This window comes from Schistocerca americana, chromosome 3, assembly GCF_021461395.2.
Source record: "Schistocerca americana isolate TAMUIC-IGC-003095 chromosome 3, iqSchAmer2.1, whole genome shotgun sequence".
Lineage (NCBI taxonomy): Eukaryota > Metazoa > Arthropoda > Insecta > Orthoptera > Acrididae > Schistocerca > Schistocerca americana.
Genome location: NC_060121.1, coordinates 38,730,348 through 38,753,114, shown reverse-complemented (window position 1 = coordinate 38,753,114; position 22,767 = coordinate 38,730,348). Strand labels below are relative to the sequence as shown.

The 22,767-nt window shown below is 43.8% G+C and overlaps 1 protein-coding gene across 1 annotated transcript in view; it reads right to left on the bottom strand.

Annotated features, from left to right (window-relative positions):
- LOC124605243 (transient receptor potential-gamma protein-like) overlaps positions 1-22,767 on the bottom strand; it is a 454,685-nt gene that overhangs the window by 155,930 nt on the left and 275,988 nt on the right. The window contains exon 11 of the mRNA XM_047136797.1: positions 16,450-16,644. Coding sequence (XP_046992753.1) covers positions 16,450-16,644 — 195 coding nt within the window. The remainder of the gene's footprint in view (positions 1-16,449; positions 16,645-22,767) is intronic.

The window sequence follows — 22,767 nt, the reverse complement described above, 5'->3', positions numbered from 1 at the left end:
TGTTGGGACGAAATTAATTTGGAGAATACTGACGAGGAAGATGAATTACCAGAGGCATGCACAACGTTTGTAGGAGGAAAGGACGAAGTAATGAGCATTGCAGAGTTATTTGAGATGGAAACCAGGGAAAGCAAATTCAGTGAGGATAACGCGCAGTCGACAGAAGATGAAAATAAGTTACGAGTGGGCACACAACCCAACGTATATAATGAAGGAAGTTATGAAGCGATAATTAGAGCATTTAGATGCGATTATGTGGAAGTAGCGACGAAGAAGGAGAAGATAGACGAGGATGAGGAAAAAGTAGAGGATGTTGAAGAAAGCGTAAATGAAGGAAGAAATAGAGAAGAGGAAATAAAAGAGAGAGAAGTAGCAGTCGAAGCTTATCCTACAGAAAGTTCGAATTCACAAGGGAAATTCCTAAAAAGACTCATTTATGATTCAGTGGAGGATTCGTTGATGCAAGAAGAAGAAGAACAGAACCAACCCTTTCAAATTCAACCAATTGTGAAGGCCATGGTAAAGCATATCCCAGTCAATATTGTAATTGATAGCGGAAGTGAACTGACTGCGATCTCAGAAAATTTATTCATGCAGTGTAATGCCAATGAGGAATTGCCAGTTCTGAAAACACGTAAAATTAAAGTAAGAGGTCCTATTAGAAACAATGCTGCGGAAGTTACGAGACAAACAAGGTTAACTCTTTCGTGTCAAGGTCAAAAGATCGAAGCCAACTTCGTGATTATACCTAAACTAACTGTAGATTTGATTACAGGTGCAGATTTTTTAAATGAGAGACGAGCGATAATAGATATGGGGAAAGATAGCGTAACATTCGGTAATGTGACACTTCTCTTTGAGCAAAAGCTAAAATTAGAAGAAATACCAGTTATAAACAAACAATTAAGAATGACGCGAGATAAAGAGGATGAAGAATTAGAATGGTATGCACAAAAGGAGGAATCGCCTCAACTCATGTTAGAAGTCCATACAGAAATCGACGAAAAATTGCAAGAGGTTCAAGGTATTTCGGAACACAGTAAAAGAGAATTAGAGGGTATTTTACGAGATAAAGCAGAGGTATTTTTACCTAAGACTGGCAGTATTAAACACTTTCAGTACAAGTTTGAAGTAAAACAGCACAAACCATTTAGAGTGCCACCCTATACAATCCCATTAAGCTACAGGAATAAAGCATTCCAGGAGATATCTAAAATGTTAGATGATGATATTATTGAACCAGCTACCTCCACATATAACAGCCCGCTCCATATTGTACAAGAACGAGATGGGAGCATCAGGTTAGTGCTTGATTCCAGACAGATCAACACAATCATTATCACTGAGACAGATCACCCAGAAAAATTAGAGGAATTGATACAAAACTTCCACGGTGCTAAGATATTTTCATCAATTGATTTACGGAGTAGTTTCTGGCAAATAGAATTGGCCCCAGAATGTAGAAAATTTACAGCATTTATCGTATTCGGTAGATGTTACCAGTTTAAACGATTGCCATTTGGTTTAAACATATCATCAGCAGCGTTTATTAGGGGATTTAATACTATACTCAGTCTTGAAATTTTACAAAAAATTACTTGTTATGTTGATGATGTGATTATAGCAGAACCCTCTTGGGAACATCACAACGACACATTAAATCTGTTTTTACAGATCATGAAAGAGCATGGGGTCACAGTAAATATAACAAAATCCAAATTTGGAAGGCGAGAGGTCATATTTCTAGGATACATAATTTCAGAGAAAGGGGTAATGTCCGATCCAGAAAAACTAACGGCAATCAAAGAATTCTGTACTCCATATAATAAGAAAACTCTCAGAGGATTTCTAGGTCTCACCGGATTCTATACAAAAATTTATTTGGATCGACTCTCTCGCAACACCACGCCTATGTGCATTGACTGGAAAAAATACGCCATGGGTATGGGATCAACAAGCCAATGAAGAATTTTTAAAAGTGAAAAACGCACTAACAACAGCACCGATTTTAGCACATCCTGATCTAACACAAAATTTTTGTATGGCCACTGATAGCGCGAAAACAGGTTTAGGAGTTGTTTTATTCCAAGAATACGAACAGGCAGGGCTAAGATCATATAGAACAATTGCATTTGCCAGTCGGGTACTCACAAAAAGCGAGAAAAACTATTCAGTCACGGAGCTGGAAGCATTGGCCATTGTATGGGGCTTCCAACGTTTTCGATACTTCCTATTCGGAAGAAAAACAAAAGTATACACTGACCACAAGGCATTAGAATTTCTGTTATCCGCCAAACTAACTCATGGGAGGTTAGCCAGATGGATGTTAATACTACAAGAATTTGACTACACTATTACACACATACCAGAACCAGTGAATGTATTAGCAGATGCTTTATCACGATGTCCACAGGGTGCATCCAATAACATAGGTTTGGAAGCAGCAGAAGACCAGTTTACAATGTACTATATGAAACAAGTACCTTTCGAAAACTACATTACGACAGCATTGAAAAACATAAGCAAAGAACAGGACAAGGATCCCGAAATACTAGGAATAAAACACAAGTGGAGAAGTAAGGATTTTCCAGACATTCGACAGCACTATCTCGTAAAAAACAATGTTTTATTTTTTAGACGAAATGTTGCAACGAATGAATGGTTAATTTATATCCCAGATGAACTAATTAATAAGTACATATGGTATACACATTTAAGTAATGGCCACTTTGGACCAAAGAAATGCTTTTTAAAAATAAAACAAACAAGCCATTTTCCTAATATGGAAAGACGAATTAGAACAGTATTAGTCAAATGCAAAAAATGAGGGCTAAACACGTCACTTTCCAAACCAAGCCACCTATGTTTCCAATAATCCCTAAAAGATTAAAACAAATAGCTGCAACAGATTTGATGGGGCCCTCCCACGCACAAAAAATGGATATATTTTCATATTTGTCGTTTTGGAACTTACTTCTAAATATGTTACCTTGACACCATTAAAATGGGCAAGAGGTCTTACTATAAGTAAAGCATTTAGACAAGATTTTCTCAGACAAGTAGGTCGAGTGGAACGAATAATTTCGGATAATGGCCCACAATACAAATCAGTGCAATGGCAGAACATGTTAAAACAACACAAAATAAAACCCATCTACATATCTAAGTACAAACCTAGCGTAAATCCAGCAGAACGATCTACGAAGGACATAGGCACTTTACGCCGATTATATGCAGGAAAAAGACACAACACTTTGGATATATACCTTAAAGATTTTCAAGAAGTAATAAATGGAATGCCACATAGCACTACACTACTACCTCCAGTTACTGTACTTAAAAATACTGAACCCCCAAACATAACCAGAGAAAATGTTAGATTTCCTATTGTACCACGTAGACAGCACAAACAAGTCATAGAAACAGCACTCTCCAACATCAGGCAGCCATTAAAAGAAAAGAAAGAGGAGATAGAACAGCAATTAAAAGAACATTCTCAGTAGGCCAGAAAGTATTTGTAAAAACACACCATCTCCCCAGCTAACAGAAACACAAAATACATAAGTTTTACGCTGCATACAAAGGACCTGTCATAATTAGCCGTATTGCTCATGGTAATGCTGTGGAACTAATGAACCCAAAAACAGGCAAAACCTTAGGACTTCACCATGTGAGCCATATCAAAAAGTTTGAAGATTAATTTTATTACTGGTAAATAATCAGCACAATATTTCACATATGATCGTCAGGAGAAAGAAGAATGAAGAGAGAGGAAGGAGGGAAAAAAAAGTAGTTTCAATAAAAACAAAAACAATAATAACATCAATAGTACCATAGATCAAGGTGAAGGGATAAAGCGTAGATAGTCTAACAGCATGAAATACTAAAATGCTATACACCACGACACTACACAAAAATAAAAAACGAATTTGAGGATTGTGGTAGATGTTAAGACTCAAAATATCTTAGAATTGTAACATGGAAAGGGCGCCGAAATTTGTAAAGCTTTTAAGAAGGCGTAAAACAATGTAGGTACTAGACATATGTTAGATGATTATAAGTAAAACTTTTTGTAAGAACCATTATCAAAACTCAAGCAAGGACGAGATGCAACGACCCACAAGTTGCAATGCGAGAAGTATCAAGAAAGGAAAGGACATAATTAGCAAGACACGATTCCTACAAGGTAGAAGCGTCGAGAGAAGGGAAAGGACAGTGAGACCAACAGAAGGCCCTTGTAGCCAAAGTGGGCAGCAAATAAATCTGCTGCCATGCTGAACCACAGGGTGGTGGAACCCTGCTGGGACAGAACACGGAAGCACACAGTGGCGGAACCCTGCAGAGACATGACAGGACAACGAACGCCAGAAGGGTCTCCGAACGCCCCGACTCAGCGGAGCGAGCAAAAAACGGCCTTACGAGAAGACCGCTCGGTCAAGCCACCACTGGCAAAAAAATATGTGTAAAAGTCACACTACTGCTATTAAACAGCACGCTGATGCACGAAACTGAAGAAAACTTCCACAAAGTAAAAATGACATTTCCAAACAATTTATCAAACTGTTACTAAGAGGAGAACTTCAAAGCGACTAGTTATCAATAAATATTTCCATATGCTACCCAGAGAAGAACCAAGAATCAAGTAAGAAGCAGAGAAAAAGCAGGAAGAACAGAAGTTGAAGATTCACAAGATTGAGACCAAGAGAGAAGATGGGTGAAGAATAGATGACATACCTTCCCAAATACCTATCCTATTGTAAACTAGTCGTCTGCTAAGTATTACAACGAAAAACGACCGCTTTCAGCGACACATAACGGTGACTTTCACGCATACAAAGCCAGTAAACCATGAGATTCAGCTCCATTCCATTATGGGACCTCCACAACAGCAACACACACTTGCAAAGCCAACAAGGAACGACGAACAAAGCTGTACATCAAATACTTGCCCACATCCATCTCGCTCAAGTCCATCACCTTCGTGCAAAAAACATTCGCCAACCCCATGCTTAAACATTCATAGGATTGTGTGAATGTGTGAAATCAAATTATGTGATGTAGGAATTGTGCAAAAGAAACGTGTGAAAAACTAAATAAGTTAAGCACACCAGACAGCTAATAAACTACAAAATAACAGTCACTGACTATGGACTTAAGTAAAAAATAGACTATTGATAAAAATAAGTCATTAGTTCTGAAATGGACAGTATATAAAGAACAAAAGTAAGGCATAATAAACACCAAAACTATATGCCACTTATTTTCTCCTCATAAAAATAAAAGAATAACTATATTTTACTTATTTTCTCCTTATAAAAAAAAAGAATAAAAAATTATCTTGTTGGATGTTTTCCCTTCTTGTTAACATTTGTACCATTAGTAAGGATATTTCTTTGTCAAAGCAATTCTTGGAAATAATTCTTATTTGTTAGTGTAACAATGTTGAAATGAGTGTCTAGAAACAAAATCATTTTACTTGTACATGATATTTAGAAAATGCGTTAGGAACAGATTTTACTTAATTACTACATTTATAAATACAATATTTCTAAGAAAATCGATGTGAAAGACTCCTCACTTTCGATAACAAACTTCTTAAAAAACAAACTTCACAATTAAATAAAGAAAGAAAATAATTAAAAAATAATAATTATAATAGAATAAAAATATTCTTCCCTTGTCAGTACAAACATATTTTTGATAATAATGTGGAAGAATATAAAAATATAAATTAGTAATACAAACTAGCATAGAACAGAATAATGTGGCTGAACAGTAGGCAACAAAATTTAGATAACGGAATAATTTTTGACTGTCTTAGACAACGATTCAATCATTGCCTAACTTCAGTACAAAAATTAAGTTCGGAGGGTGGTGATATGTAAGGTCTCAGGCAAATCCAACACCTTCCATGAAAACCCTGACATGATAAGCAAATCCAGTAGTAAGTCACATAGCTCCGAATAAATCGGGACGTTAAATTAACCAAAGTAATACGAGTAACGAGTGAGCAAATGGAATACCACAGACCAACACAAGAATGCCTAAATGCATGTCATACCTTCCCACCGTGAGACACACGCAGTTCCGAGGGGAGAAACGAGAACAGAAGCCCAGAGCAGAACCGTGTTAAGCTAGAAGGCCCTACGATAAGGGGCGGACACCCACGTCGCCAGCTAACCGCTAGGACCACCCCCCAGCCCATGTTAAAAGCTAGAGGCCTCTAGAAGAACAGTATAGATCTTACGATAACACTAAAAGGGCCACCCCAGCCACAAGTTTTAGCGTGAGACTTTTTCGCGTCTCTGTTACGTTGCAAACTCTAAAAACATGCACCAACCACGAAAAATATAACGTTTCTCATTGGATAAACAGAATTTTTGTAGGCGGAGCTTAAGGTTAACATTGAGACCCTGACTGGTCAGATGAAAACACAGCCAGATAGTTCTTTTTAAACCAACTTCGGTAAATTGTAGTAAGGAGAAGTTGGGAGAGAGTTGCTTCCGAGACGGTGAGGTGAGCAGAGCTGTGCTGCCCACCGCCGCCTGACGAACACCGACAAGGTAATGAACGCACGCGATGCCGCACAACAGTGCATAAAGCTTTTACTCAGAACTGCAGAAGTCTCATCTGTTACAGCCCCTTTTTGCATAATACTAGTGTCGATCGTCAATTAAAGCTCATGGTGTTCACATTTGCCACTTGAAGTAAAAATCTGAAATGCGATGATTTTTCTGTTATATAGTTACTGAGAAGCCACATCAGCCACTGTAATTTACGACAAGTTAGATAAGTAATTAAAGATAATTGAGGGTCACTGTACACCATTCTGATAGTTTTCTCTCTTGTGAAACTTAATTTAATCCTAGATCATAGATGTGATATGGCATAGGTCATCCTTCGATCCATTGTAGAGCTTGGAAACCCACTCAGGGAATATTCGTTCACATTTTTGTTGAACGCAGTTGGTTTTTATCATCCTGTATTAAAACATTCCCTTTTACCAATAGTGCAATTTATAAACAATGTTTTGTGAGTAGAGTAAAATTTCCAATGGTAAACTTAACTGCTTTTTCGACGTTATTTTACCAGCTAACTAAAAATAGGAAAGCCTTGAACCCCTTCCACTAAATTTAGTTAGTATTAAGATTCTTTTACAGGGAGTGCAGTGTAGCTGATGCTGAAATCATTAAGTATTTGGTTATATCATCGCTAGTCTCACTGAAATCTTCTGAACTCTACATGTCATGTGTGGTCTGGCGTCTCCATACCAGCTACAGGTCCCAGGTTCAAACTAGTCAATTCCCTAAAAAACACGCTCAGAGCGTCGTTGCGCGAAAGTGGTAGGGAGACACGATATAGAACAACAGACACCACGCAGAATGTTAGATCTGTGCTGCCTGACTAGCCCGAAGGATCCGTCGGTCGGCTGGCGAGATGGACACTGAGGCTTCACGGGTATGACGTCACAGTGACATACAAAAACCGTTACAAACACAAGGGTGCCAACTGCCCTTTCAAGGAGTTCTTTGGCAGAAAAGTAGTGTGGGTGAAATTTCAGTCATCGCTGCCGCATTAAACGAAATTCCTGCCGAACAGAGGGGAGGTCACTGACGCATTGGGAAAGGAGGAAACGATGAAAGGAGAATTCCGATTAATAAATGGGTTATTGTATAAGAGGGACAATGACCCAATGTGGCGGTAAATGGCTGATCGTCGTCCCAGCTCATCTACAGCCAGATACCGTGAAGTGTTTCCGTGATGGTTCAACATCCGGTCGCCTGGGATTCGTGAAGACTTCAGACAGAATCAGATGCAGGTATCACTGGCAGAGTCCCCGCCGGCGCGTTATATGAGCACACAGCGTGAGCCACTGTAAGGAACGCACGTGCCACAGTAATCTGCAGAGCAGCCGTTAGCAATCGCACCTGCAGCAGCGCCATTCCATCCAACTGGAATCACACCTCGTGGGAATGTTCCCAAAATCGACACAGACACACCTATCTCACCTGCTATGCTGTCGCCAAAGCTATACCGACTGCTGAAGCTCCGAAAATTGTTAAGTTCCTTGTAGTAGACATGGCTCATCGTATAAAAGTTTTCTCGTCGAAACTAGTATCAGAGATTTCATGTTGCGGCATCACCCGCAGTATGGCAACTGCCTGCCATTCAGAGACGAATGGCCGCACAGAACGTTTCAATAAGGCGTTGCAGATATGCTCCCTATGTACTCTGAAGTCGCACAGAGAGGTTTGCACACAACACTGCGTATCGTGACATTCGCTTAAAACACAGCGAAATAAGATATTACACTCTTATTCCATTCTTTCTGCTGCACGATTACGAGACAATGGATACACCGTTCTCGTTTCAACAGGACAATACTCAGAAACGCCTGTGCTGGAAGTGCGAGAATCGGCAAAGTTACTAAAGCGCTACTATCGTATCCTTTGTTGCTTATCGGGCGTCAAATTTGACGTCGAGGATTATGACCCTTCATAAGGAAGACAAAAACGCAGCGTCGTCGTCCGTGTCCTCCATATGAAGCCCCACTACAGTCTGGAGCCGCAGGCAGACGATGGCAGGTTCAACGAAACTGAAAACCCACCCGACGACAGCCAAGTTTCGACAAAACGCTCATCATAGTGAACAGGATATAACAACACGACCAGAACGCGACAATCGGCCAGTGCCGTCATACAGAATACTATAGTCGGCTCTAATGAGAACTTCTGAAACAGTTGGTCTCTGTTCAAACGTACTCCGTAAGCCACCGTACAGGACATAGCGGAGGATGCGCTGACCCTCTGCTAGTCATTTCTTTTGCTGTTCAACTCGGGAGGGATAAACAACTGTGTACTTGCCTCCGTATGACCACTGCTTTCTCGTATGTTACCTTAGTGATCCTTAGGCGAAATATATGTTGGCAGCAGTAGAATCGCTCTGCAGTCGGCTTCAAATGCCGGTTATCTAAATTTTCTCAATAGTGTTCCTCGAAAAAAGCGTCGCGTTCCCTCCACGAATTCCCATTTGAGTTACCGTAGCAGCTCCACAACACTGCGTGTTGTTCGAACCTACCGGGAACAAATATAGCAGGCCGCCTCTGAATTGCTTCGATATCTTCCTTTAATCCGATCTGGTGCGTTTCTGAAACACTCGATGAGTACTCCAGAACACGTCGCACTAGCGTCCACATTACAAATGAATGACACGTTACCAGAATTCAACAAATAATGGAAATCGAACATTCAGCTTGTCCACCACAATCCTCATATGCTCGTTCCATTTCATATCACTTTGCAGCGTTACGCCTCGATATTTAAACGACGTGACTGTGTCAACCAGGACACTGCCAATGCTGTATCTGAATAGTACTGGTTTGTTCTCCCTACTCATCCACATTAAAGTATATTCTTCTCAAGTTACAGCTAGTTTCCATTCGTCACACCAACTAGAAATTTTGTCTAATTCATCTTGTATGTTCCTACAGTCACTCAACTTGGACACCTTGCCGTACACCATAAGGTCATCAGCAAACAACCGCAGACTGCTGCCCATCCTGTGTGCCGGATCATTTACGTGTACAGAAAATAGCAGCGGTCCTATCGCCCTTCCCTGGGGCACGCTGGACGATATCCTCGTCTCTGATGAACATTCGTCGTCGAAGACAACATAGTCAGTTACATTACTTAAGAAGTCTTCGAGCCACTCATATATCTGAGAACTTACTCCATACGCTCGTACCTCCGTTAACGGCCTGCAGTGGGACAACGTGTCAAAAATTTTTCGCAGGTCTAGAAATATGGACTGTTGCTCGTCAGTAGCTCGTCTTACAGTATGTGAGAAAATGGTAAGCTGAGTTTCGCACGAGAGACGCTTTCTAAAACAGTGCTTATTGCTGGACGTACGGTTTTGGGTCTCTAGTATACGTATTATATTCGAACTCTGAATATCTTCAATCATTCTGCACCACACCGTTATTGGGGATAGTGGTCTGTAATTTTGTGGGTCAGTTCTCTTACCCTTGTATACAGGAGTCACGTGCGCCTTTTCAAGTCACTTGGGACTGTGCTCTGGACGAGAGATACGCGACAAACGCGTGTCGTGTGAGGGGCCCGTGCCACAGAGCACCCTCAGTAAAACCGCCCTGGCCACTTTCTTGTCTTCAGTTGCTTCAGTTTTTTCTCTATACCAGAGACACTGCGCGACGGTCAAGCGACGGTGTGTTTGTCCGATACTCCAGCGCGATCGATTTATTAAACGCGAAATTTCAAGCTTCCACCCGAGACTGGCCACCGAGTGACTGGATGGAAGACTTAGGCCTGCTTAGCAAGTATGCATAGGACCAGAATTTTCTCGGGTTCTCGGCAAGAACTTTTGCTGAAATATGACGGCGGTATTTGTTGCATGCTTCACAGACGCAAGAATCTCTACTAACCTTTATCTGGCTTCATTTGCGCGTTCTCTTTTGAACCGACAGTGCACGAGTCTTTACTTCTTTAGCATTTTCCGATTTTCGTTGTTAAACTAGGTGGGTCTTTTCCGCCCTTAATCCCCTCATTAGGCACATTATTTTTGAGAGAACGAAACCCCATATGTTTAAACTCTGCCTATATTTCCTCTACGTCCATCACACTGGAACTAAACAATGTCAGTTCACTATCTAAGTGTGATGCTAACAACCACGTGTGACATAATGCTTTTGTTTAACTGTGTGTTACTTCCAAATTACATTTGGTTTCCTCTGTCTAAGCACTTTGTGTATAACTCTACTGTTGACGCTGGTAGACTCGGATGATACCTCTGTCGGAAATTAAGGCCTCCGTTTGTGACGCCGTGAAAACATGTATTGTCAGAAACGATAGCGTACGTCTTCTCTCACACTGCTGTTGTAGTAGCCCTTTTCTGAGCCATGTTAGATGAATATTTTAGGCTTCTCTGTTAGCCGTATTTATTTTTTCTTGGCAGGCTGCGGTGTCATGCAGTTCTGTATTATTTAGGTTATTACAACGGTTGTGTTAGATGATGATTGCGTTGTGCAGTTGTAGCGGCGTTCGCTGACTTTTGCCTGTCGACTCCCTTCCCAGGCCGCTTAGCAGCAGCTTTTTCTGATATTACTCAGACGTTGTTAGTCGTTTGACTGCGAAAGTCGCCGAGCTGTCGACTGTATTCCGCTGAAAGTGCTCGTGCAAATAATTCTGTGTGTATGTTTGTCAGTGGAAAAGTGACAGAGAAAGAGGGGCTGCATGTTTGTAGTGTGCTAGCGTGCGTTTAAGCGTCTACTGCGTACTGTTTAATGATGCGATGTGTCGAATAGCGTAATCTGTTTTGTCATCGCTCAGTTTTTCGCTGTGTGTAATTACTTTATGGATGCGGCTGCTCTATTCTGTTGTTGTGACTGCTTTGTTTCAACATTTGGAAGTTTGGTTATAAGCCTTTGGGACGTAAGCGCGTGCTAAAAGGCTATGTAACAGTACACCACTCTCGGAACATAGGAGTAAGGAATAGGAGAGTAGTGGCCATGCACCACTAGGAGTAGAATGAAAACAAGTTAACTGATCTGAAGAAAACTGGATAAGAAGAGATGACGACGGAAAATGGACAGAAGATGGATAGATGGAAATAAAAATGAGGAACGCTGAGAAAGTGTTGACAGCTGTTGTACAAGCGAGAATATACCGGGAGGAAGAAGTTTTAATACGCTGTCGAATACAGCGTGATATAAATATCAGTATAAGGTTGCAGGGTAGTCTGCTCTACAAGCATATGGCAGAATTGGAGAAAGATAGAGAAAAATATAAAGGGTAAAGGGAAAAAATGTAAGCAAGCTGTTTATTATTTCAAAAGTAATTGGCAGAAATGTTAATATATTTGTCGCTACGTGAGAGAAGATGGTCGATGTCTTCATGGAAAAATGTTCGATGTTATCTACGGAATCTTGAGTGCACCTCTTCGTTCGAAGCAAAACGACGGCCACGAATGTCTTTGATCACTGGGAGACTCAGCTGCTCCTGCTACCGCTGTACCGCTGTCGTTTCATTCAACACGCCGTGTTGTAGCTGGCCTTCATAAACCACGCGCGAGATTTTTATATTCTCTCGCTCACTAAGCGCAAACTACTAGTCCTACAGAAAAACTGAGTAAGACCTTTTTGTAGGAAATTTAACGTAGCTAAAGTCTGTAATGAGACACGTTTCCAGTAGAGGGAGTAAGTTTCGAGTTATTCAATAAAAATGAACAAAAGTTACCCTCAAACGCACTCCCGCTCCCATACTAAGCCCCCACTGGTGAGGATATATAGTATGTCGTTCGTGGCACACCCTCCTAACACTGTACAAATATTTGCGACTGCAGAAATTATATCCCACATTCGATCTTTTTCGGTTTTCATTGAGTGGTCTTATTGAAGTGTTGGCAGAAGTGCCAACACCGTGTTGCTAAAGGAGGCCGAAATGCACGCTTTTAAGCTCACGCAGATTGGCGTGAGGTCTGGAACAAGGTAAAGGAATTAATTGTAGCAAATAAAGTACGTAGTTGATGTAATACTTAACTTTAATCCATAATTGGAGAACATCGCTCTTGATGGTACATGTTTTATAATTTCAATATTAACTGGTAATGGCGCCTTGCTAGGTCGTAGCAAATGACGTAGCTGAAGGCTATGCTAACTATCGTCTCGGCAAATGAGAGCGTAATTGTCAGTGATCCATCTCTGGCAAACTCTGCTGTACAACTGGGCGAGTGCTAGGAAGTCTCTCTAGACCTGCCGTGTGGCGGCGCTCGGTCTGCAATCACTGACAGTGGCGACACGCGGGTCCGACGTATACTAACGGACCACGGCCGATTTAAAGGCTACCACCTAGCAAGTGTGGTGTCTGGCGGTGACACCAGACTTATTATGTCACTGACTTAGTCAAACACTTACAATTGTAAAATTGACGTTTGCGTAAATTTTACTTAACAGTTTTCCGAATTTAAACGGCGTACAATGTACAGTTAGAACGTTGTATTCTTCAGGCCTTCTGACTACGAGACTGCTGTGCTGGTAAAGGTTAAGCTTGGATCGAACTGTCAACGTAGTCAGTTTTAACGTATCGTTTACAAAAGTCGTTTTTCGTTCATTACCATCGCGGACACGTTAAAATTAATAATTTTAACGAAGTACCCGACTACGCTAGTGGCGTAATAGCCCAATCAATGGAGACCAAAAACAGTCGAATATCGGGGGGTAGTTCTCGCAGTTGGAAATTTTTGTACAGTGATAGGAGGAAGTGCCACGAACAACATTCTGAAAATTCCGACTGATGAGGGGTAAGTGTGGGGTGGAGTTGCGTTTGAAGGTAACTTTCGTACGTTTTTATTTAATAACTATACAACCGTGGCCTGCAGCCCGAACTTACACCAGTACAAAATCTTAATTACACTACATTTCCTACAAAAAGGTCCTATTAATTTTTTTCTGCGCGCAGCGAGCGAGGGAATATGAAAATCACGAGCGTGGTTTATGAAGGCCTGCTGTAACATTGAGGATTGCATAAAACGACAGTAGTAGGGGCAGCTGAACCGAACTGTGTATGGAACTCGCATAGGGGGAAATCGGGACTGTATGGAGTGTAAGCGCTTGCCAGTGAAACTTCAGCAGCGTACTCGAATTTTATTTATTTATCGTACGGCTTACAGAATTATATTTTAAGTGCAAATACAATTAAAATGATGTGAATCAGTACAAGCGTATATATAACAAAGAAACATTGAAAACAGGCAGTAGATAAAAGAGGCTGGATGTCTAAAGACTCCAACCAGATAATTAATTTGTGCAGAGGTTCTACGAAGTCTTTCAAGGTACCCACGAACATCTTTCTTGGACAGTCGTGCAAAATGTCCTCCAGACTTTGTTCCTGTGTTCCGCACTCGTCAATGACTCCCCATTTGTGTGGTGACGGCGTAGCCAGTTCTGAGGGAGCGCCGTAGTTTCCCTGGACCTGTTGGATGGTCACACCTGTTCCACCCAACTTCTTACGACTATCGAAGGACGTCCAATGATTTCTCCATTCCGTTCTTAGACTGTAGCTTTCTGGGGCGAATTAGCTAATGTTTACTAGATTAGTTCTCTAGATTTTAACCGAATGCTTGGTAAGATTTTCATTGTGTTACGAACAGCTACGCGTCTGGATCGTCTGAATGTCATCCGGTCACGTGTTACTGCTTGCTGTCGTCGGAGATTTTGAGGGGCAGTGTTAGCGTAGCAACTATGACAAGATGTGTGCGGGCGTTTTGTCGCGAGGTCGTTTCGACTACGCTGGGAAGCCCTTACACACCTTCGATCCCTCTCCATGCGATTTCCAGTCTGACATTTATCAAATTATGTGGCACGATCCTCACGAGCATGAGGACACTCTTTTATTCTCTGTGACACGGAAGCAAAATGCCTGCAAGTGTCATTTTGAGGAATTTATTGCCATTCCTGAAACACGGCTAATGTAGACTGCTGGCTGGAGGCTAACGGGAAAGTGTTCGTCTCCTCATCGCATCCCAGACCTGCTCTGCGGATGACAAATCGGGCAACTGGCCAGGCCAGTGAAGAGCCGCGCATTCCTCGAGGTGTTTGTGGCGTCAGATGTTCCATTATCCTACTGGGAAATGCCATCTGGTACCGTTGTCATGAAAGGTATGCTAACTGGGTTTGCCATTCTTGCCACATACCGGTGAGCATTCAGCCTCGCTTCAGCAGTTAGCAAATTCCTGGTGCCGTATCCAATAACTCCCCACACCGTGATCCCACGAGTTGTAGAGGTACGGGTCTCGACAGTCGCTGCTTCCTGTGACCTTTGAGTAATCATCTGTGGACATGTTGGCGAAGACCTGACCACCACAACCAGAAGCGAGACTCATTGCTGAACATCACACAATGCCACTCAATGTCTCAGTTAAGTCGAGACTACAAGTTTCTGTGGTACGGTGTCAGCGGTATACGACGTTTGGTAATTTGATATCTCAACGCAGCTTCCATTAATTTATTCCCGAGTGTTCGTGGTGACTCCGTCCGCATTTCAGCTGTTCACATCTCTCTTGTTGTTAGAGGCAGTCTAACAATCTCTGGTTTTCTCGTGATGTACTATTTCTGGAAGTATCTGAGCCTACCTTTCTTCACATACTGTTGTTCTGAGTACATCTCATCAGAACTGGTTCTGTCGTCACTGCACTACAGCGAACTGTCTCTGCGATCTGTCGGTGTGCTGTTCCCATGTCCCTTACGCCAATGGTTTCATATTTTTTCAGACTTTGACAAATGGTAACAAACTGTAAATTCACGTTGTCTAGCCATGCTGTTTTGCAATGTCCGAACAAACAAACACCTTCTGAACAGCCCTCGAAGGCCCAAGGGTACCGACCAATGGCCGTGTCATCATCAGCCCACAGGCAGATACGGAGGGGCACGTGGTCAGCACACCGCTCTCCCAGCCAGCTCCTCTATTGGCCTCACGAGGGCTGACAGCACCCCACCTGCCAACAATACTCAGCAGACCCAGACAGTGGCCCATCCAAGCGCTAACCAAGCTCAGAGCACTTTACTTCAGTGATCTGACGGGAATCGACGTAACCACTGCAGCAAGGCCGTTGGCTGTTTGCAGTGCAGACCTGAAAAATTCCAGTGATTTTGGATACACCCGGTAGCCATCGTGCTCTCACACCATACATTGTCTGTGGGAGTGGCTTTCTTCTGCATCCACAATATTATTGTATAAGGAAGATGTCTTAAAAAACATATCCCACAGCCTGGGAAGTACTGGAGTATCAGGTCTGAAGTGTTTGGTCAAGGTGTTCATTTTGTATCACTTACCGTTGACATCTGTATAGAAATGATCAACCACTAACATGAAATTGTGGAGAAGCGTGCGTATGTACGTGTTGTCACGGCATAGATTTGCCCAGAAACATGCCTGTACGTTCTATACTCTCCTTAACTGTTTGACAGCCATCGTCCATTATTTTGGACGACTGTGAGGGAATGTGGTAAAGATTGTAACTAACTGTTAAACTAGTTTTATAATTTGATGATTCATATTTTGTTAATTAAGGTAACATGTAAAAAATTTAACATATTCGTTCCATGACAATCAGATACGGTTCCTAACAATCTCGTAAGAATTACTCGATCAGAGTGGTATCAACACTCAGCCACCGACATGTCCCCAATATGTACAAGTGCAATGAGGGGAAGGTGATCTAAAGTGACAGCAACAACTCACGAGCAAACTATGTCTACACTGATGTAGGCTGCGACGAAAATTCACTTCACTGGATAGCAAGGCGTAGTGGATATCAGTAGCTGGACTACACCAGATCACGTCTTTCACAAGTGATTACAAAATGATATCATTTTGAGGGAATTCACTGAGACGACTACATAAGAACCTGCAGTTGATGCAGCCACTGTGCAGTACTCACCCGGATGGTGCGCATGTGCTCCTTCTTGGCGGCGCGGGAGTGCCCGCAGAGGCGGCGCTGCACCCACTGGATGAAGTACCAGACGCTCTTGGGGGTGGGCACGATGTTGAAGGGCGGCGGCACGGTGCCGCCCTCTTCGAAGTACGAGATCCACAGCTTACTCCGCGCGAACTTCCACTCCACGTCGGCCCGCTCCTGGCAAACGAGGGCGCGCAGGGCGCACCGCAAGTGTCAATGGGGCTCCAGGCTTAGACGGGGAGTAATAGAGCCACAGGTAGGGGACAGGACGGGGTACAGAGAGAGGAGGGGGGAGGCGAGGAGGTGGTCCCGGCACAGGCTGTAAGAGAGACAATTGCAGGGGGCTGCTCAGAGTGCAGAGGGACAACCAGTAGAAGGAAGACTCAGAAAGCAGAGCAGTCATGGTAGTAATGGTAGTGTGTATGTCAGGAGGACAAGTGGGACAAGGAGGACACGCTGACAGTAAGGAGTCAGGTGGCAGGTGGCGAGAGACAAGAAGATAGGACAGGGAGACGTGCAAGGGAATACTGTCTTGGAGGACACAGTGTCAGTGGTATTTCATGCGGCACTAAGGGCAGCCAAATGTAGCGTGAAACTCCAGCAGGACATGCTGCACGAAAAACAGGGCACGCTACAGGAGTTAGCACGAGGATACGGGTCGCAGTAGGGGGCAGGGAGGTGTGCGAGTTAATGGCAGGAGGGACAGCGAACACAGCTGGCAGCAAGGGCCTGGCGCTGATAGCTGAGCCCTGCGCAGAGCCAGTCACAGTGGCTGCCGTCAGTGTACTGATGTGTTCAGACACCTGTCATATGCCTGTACTGCAACATTCCTGTCACACGCAGTGTCTTCATAAACCACTCATCATACAAAAGGCCAGGTTTACACGAACGTTAGGATGACGCTTTCTTCACAGGTACGTACTTCCACTTCTGTTTACGCCACGAGGTAACTGAGAGATGGAAATATTCCTATTCCACATTTCAGTACTGTTTGGTCAGTAATATGTAATATTGAATTAAAGGATGTATGTCACACATGACTATATAGAAAACAAAAACAATTTGGGAACTCGAGAGGCATGTCTTGTGTAGTATCCATCGTTTTCAAATCAATGTCACAGCCGTGCTTACGTATGAATGTTGTAACTCTAAATTTTCGATTATTTCAATATGGGAGTGAACCCATTTGATAAGCTCATACAGAAGATAAACGACACAAAGATGCTGATAAGAGTATGTAACTGACAACTGAAAATGTTTACTCCCACTGTGGGAACATAAAATCTAGCTCAAAGTGTCTTTCTAACAATGTGCTAAACAAATTTTATGATTGTACTGCATAATTTTATTTGCTACTATGCAGTGTGCCGTGTTGCAATCTCATATCTTGATAATAATGAATCACATAGTGAAACTGGAATGATGTACGAATATAATTTAACACTTGGCTAGAGATCTATTACAGGGCACTGCCGAATTCCGCTTGTTTAACATAGCTGTGCCCCAGCTGAGGAGTGGGGACCAGCAGTATGCCTCACTCCCAGCGACTCCGCAGTCACACTAGTGGCGAGTCACTGCCGCCATGTAATGTTGCCTCAGTAATAGGGTGATGGCCGCCACCAGTGGTAGGTTACTGGCACACCAATGTGCGCAGCTCGTCGTTAAGGGGCTGCCGTCGGCAATTGTGATATACTGCCACCACACTGTGCCGTACGATGGCGCTACTCACTGCTAGAGAGGCCACCGTTACCAGTTATCTGGCGCCACGGAATGCTGTGGCACACCTCCTTATCGGGAGGCCACCGTCACAGTTGGTGTCGCTGGAGCCGTACTACACCGTGCCATTGCACGACTCATTACTTGGGAGGCCAGCAGAACACTGGTGGTGAGTCACTGCATCATGCTGGGCTTCAATCAGACGGATGCCATATTCCTTGACTTCCAGAAAGCGTTTGACTCGGTGCCCCACTGCAGACTCCTAACTAAGGTACGAGAATATGGGATTGGTTCCCAAATACGTGAGTGTCTCGAAGACTTCTTAAGTAATAGAACCCAGTACGTTGTCTTCGATGGTGAGTGTTCATCGGATGTGAGGGTATCATCTGCAGTGCCCCAGGGAAGTGTGGTAGGTCCGCTGTTGTTTTCTATCTACATAAATGATCTTTTGGATAGGGTGGATAGCAATGTGCGGCTGTATGCTGATGATGCTGTGGTGTACGGGAAGGTGTCCCCGTTGAGTGACTGTAGGAGGATACAAGATGACTTGGATAGGATTTGTGATTGGTGTAAGGAATGACAGCTAACTCTAAATATAGAAAAATGTAAATTAATGCAGATGAATAGGAAAAAGAATCCTGTAATGTTTGAATACTCCATTAGTAGTGTAGCGCTTGACACAGTGACGTCGATTAAATATTTGGGCGTGACATTGCAGAGCGATATGAAGTGGGACAAGCATGTAATGGCAGTTGTGGGGAAGGCGGATAGTCGCCTTTGGTTCATTGGTAGAATTTTGGGAAGATGTGGTTCATCTGCAAAGGAGACCCTTATAAAACACTAATACGACCTATTCTTGAGTGCTGCTCGAGCGTTTGGGATCCCTATCACGTCGCATTGAGGGAGGACATAGAAGCAGTTCAGAGGCGGGCTGCTAGATTTGTTACTGGTGGGTTTGATCATCACGCGAATGTTACGAAAATGCTTCAGGAACTCGGGTGGGAGTCTCTAGAGGAAAGGAGGCGTTCTTTTCGTGAATCGTTACTGAGGAAATTTAGAGAACCAGCACTTGAGGCTGACTGCAGTACAATTTTACTGCCGCCAACTTACATTTCGCGGAAAGACCACAAAGATTAGATAAGAGAGATCAGGGCTCGTACAGAGGCATGTAGACAGCCAGTTTTCCCTTGTTCTGTTTGGGAGTTGTGGTACGAAGTACCCTCCGCCATGCATCGTATGGTGGATTGCGGAGTATGTATGTAGATGTTGATGTAGAATGATTGGCAGGTGGCCATCATGCTACGTTACTAGCCTCATTATACGGTTGTAATGACTAGGTCAAACCCCCACGCATTATGTATTCTCATTCGTGAAGCACTGACCTACAAAACTGGCTGGCTGGTGTCATTTAGACGGAACATGCTAAATGTCGATATTATGACGAGTTCGTAAGATTAGCAGTTAAGGAGCTGAATTGGCAAAAGTTGAATACAGTGCAACGCTGGGCAGCTCAGAAGGGCGCGATGTCATTAGCAGTACGGTACTGCCCGACACAAAATGGAATGCAGTGTGCAGCAGATGTCTGAGCTAGCACCAGGATGAAGTTGCAGCAACATCAAACAGCAGTGGGCAGGTTGCCATGAGCAGGTAGGGCAGGGAGACAAGGGTTAGGGGACAGTGAGCAATGGGAAGGTGGAGGGGACAGGGTGAGAGGGCAGGGCAGGGGCAGCAGGTAGTGGCAGTGATGCAGGGCAGAGGCAGGGCCAGGGGCAGTGGCAGTGGCAGTGGGGCAGCAGAAGAGGGTGGTAAGGAGTAGAAGCAGAGGGAAGGGGAAGGGGTAGGGGTATCTGGGCACAGGGCCTCAGGCAAGAGTAGGGGGCAGGGACAGAGGCAGGAGGGCAGGGGCAGTTGGGAGGGGGTTAGGGGGATAGATGCAGGAGGATGGGAGCAGGGTGCAGGGATACCGTAGCCGATGCAGGGGGAAGTGAGCAGGGGCAGACAGAGGGGCAGGGGTAGTAGAAAGGAGGCAGGTGTATCAGCAGGGTGGCAGAGGGAGGGGAAAGAAGTCAGGGGGCAGACACAGGGGGACAGGACAAGGGGCTGGGGTGCAGGCAGTGGGACAGAGGTAGGGGGGAGGGAGCAGGGTGCAGGGGCACAGGGGCCAATGCAGGGGCAAGTGGGCAGGGTGCAGGGGGAGAAACAGAGGGGCAGTGGTAGGGGAAAGGGGGCAGTTGGAGAGGCAGGGTGGCAGAGGCAGGGGAAAGAAGCGGGGGGCAGGAGGTAAGGGCACAGGGCAGAGGCAGGGGAAGGGGAAGAAGACAGGGGCCTGAGGTAGGGGCAGTGGGGCAGGAGTAGGCAGTGGGGGAGAGGCAGAGGGAAGGGAGGCAGGGGGAAGGGTGGTGTGGGGCACAGGGCAGGGGGTGGGTGACAGGGTGCAGCTGGGGAAATGGGGCTAGGGCAGTGGGATAGGGAAGGGCTGAGGGAGTAGGGGCAGGGTGCATGGGCAAGGGTGATATGTGCCTGACTTGGGTGCTATTCATAAGGGAATGTTTGCTGTCCTTGCATTTAACTATTCACATTAGGTACACTAACATCGAACTTCAAGCAGGGCAGAAAAGCGCCATTGTAGAACTACAGACGTGAAATGGAAATTAAAGTCTAATTAAAATTAGAGTGTGTGCTAAATGACTCGGCCCTTACCTGCATTGTGATGTATTAGGGGAGGGACAACCATAATGGGTGCAATTCCGTTCCGAGGGGTAGTTGCAGTTCGACAGCTGAAGCCTACACACATGCGGTACTTCTAAGCTGCAGCTAGCGCGTCTGCAAACGATTGCATTAACTGTTATGCCACTAAGACCAATAATCTGCCAAGTCAATTGTCCACGGGTAGGATACTGAATAAGCAAATCGGCACACGAACAACTGAGATGGGCGCTTCTAATGGATGAAGCACGCAGCTCAGCACGTGGCAACAAGCTGAGGTGGCCGCTCACTGTAGTGAAGGTGTGGCGCACTCGGCAGCTAGAGTGGGAATGCACGAGGACCGAGTTATTCTGTGCGACCTCTGACTGTTGGCTGACACTTGACTTGCTACCTCGGAAGCGACTTCCTCCAATCGAAGAGTGCTCTCAGCGTCATCCTCCAACGGTCCAGCATTGCTAATATTGTGGAGGGAGCAGCAGGCCCGCATATCCACGATTACGCGCTCCCTCCCTCAGGTTATATGGCAATTGTTTCTCCATTCGGCGTCTACTAACTACTCTGCTCCGGCCTTACTATAGAATTACCTTACTCCACCATGTAGCATATGTGCTACAGTGAAGCATTCCAGAGACTATGTGCCACTGCATTCGTTGGCTTTTTGCATGCAACAACTGCAGTGCTTTTTCCCATGCTACTAATTTACCTACATACCTGTCTTGTTATTAAAGGGGTTCACAAAGCAAAATCTCTCACAGAAGACAACTTACAGCATATTTCACAAGATGCATGCAGATTTGCACCCACGGCATCTCGGGGGCAAGCTCACCTATCTCAAGACATTATGTAAGCGGACGGATATCCACCCTCAAAACAGATTTATCAAGCGAAATAAGTCATTAATTAAACCCACTACCTACTTATTTAAGTTATTTAACTAACTCTTTAACGGAAGAATGTGTGCTTCTATTAATTTGTTGTCACGAACCATATGAGCCTAAAAGTGTGTAAACTTGCTATGGAAAATTACGGATACAAGTGCTCCCCTGGCCTGCATGTAACGTGTTCAGGATGTGGCTGTTCTGTAACTTCTTCATTACAGACAGCTATCAGGACTCATTCTGTAACTGCATGGATGGAGACTCCCAATGATAGTATCCAGATTCTGATTGTATTTTTGCAACAATATTTAGCCCCTGAGTGCACCACATGAGGAAACATGCACTCTTATGTTATTATCATTATTAGTGCACAGTCATGTTCCTAACCTGTGCTACAAGTTCATGTCAACCACATGTATCTAAACTGATGTTATTTTCATTATTATCATTATATAATGCTAATAACGTCTTTCGTTTATCTCTTAACTACTAATTGTTACTGCAAACTTCTCTGGTTATATTTACTTCAGTAGTATTACATCGCTCCATATGACAGTTTTTAATTGTCATAGCTACTAATTAAAGTTCCATAATTGGCCAATTATGCGCAATGCATTTAATGTACAGAAAACAAGAATAAAACACAACTAAATAGTAGTATACAATGACAAAAGAAGGAATAAAGTAAACAGCACCACACCTGAACAAAAAATTTTCCCAATTTAGTGGGTATTGAGACACTATGATCTGCTTAAGAAACAAAATCGTTCTTGCAGGTAACCAAATGAGAGACGGAACACTTGTTGTTTTTGCCTTATTTCGAAGGTCCACGGTATTTCTGTACAGTTCTTCATCACAGCCTGGTGACACTAACACGAACTTGTCCGATTCCTCTGATCGAGTGCACGAAATGAGGAGGACCTTCTGTTGCTGACACAGTAGGCAAACATGTTATACGAGCGGAACTGTCAGGAAACTGTATTGCAGACCTGACACATCG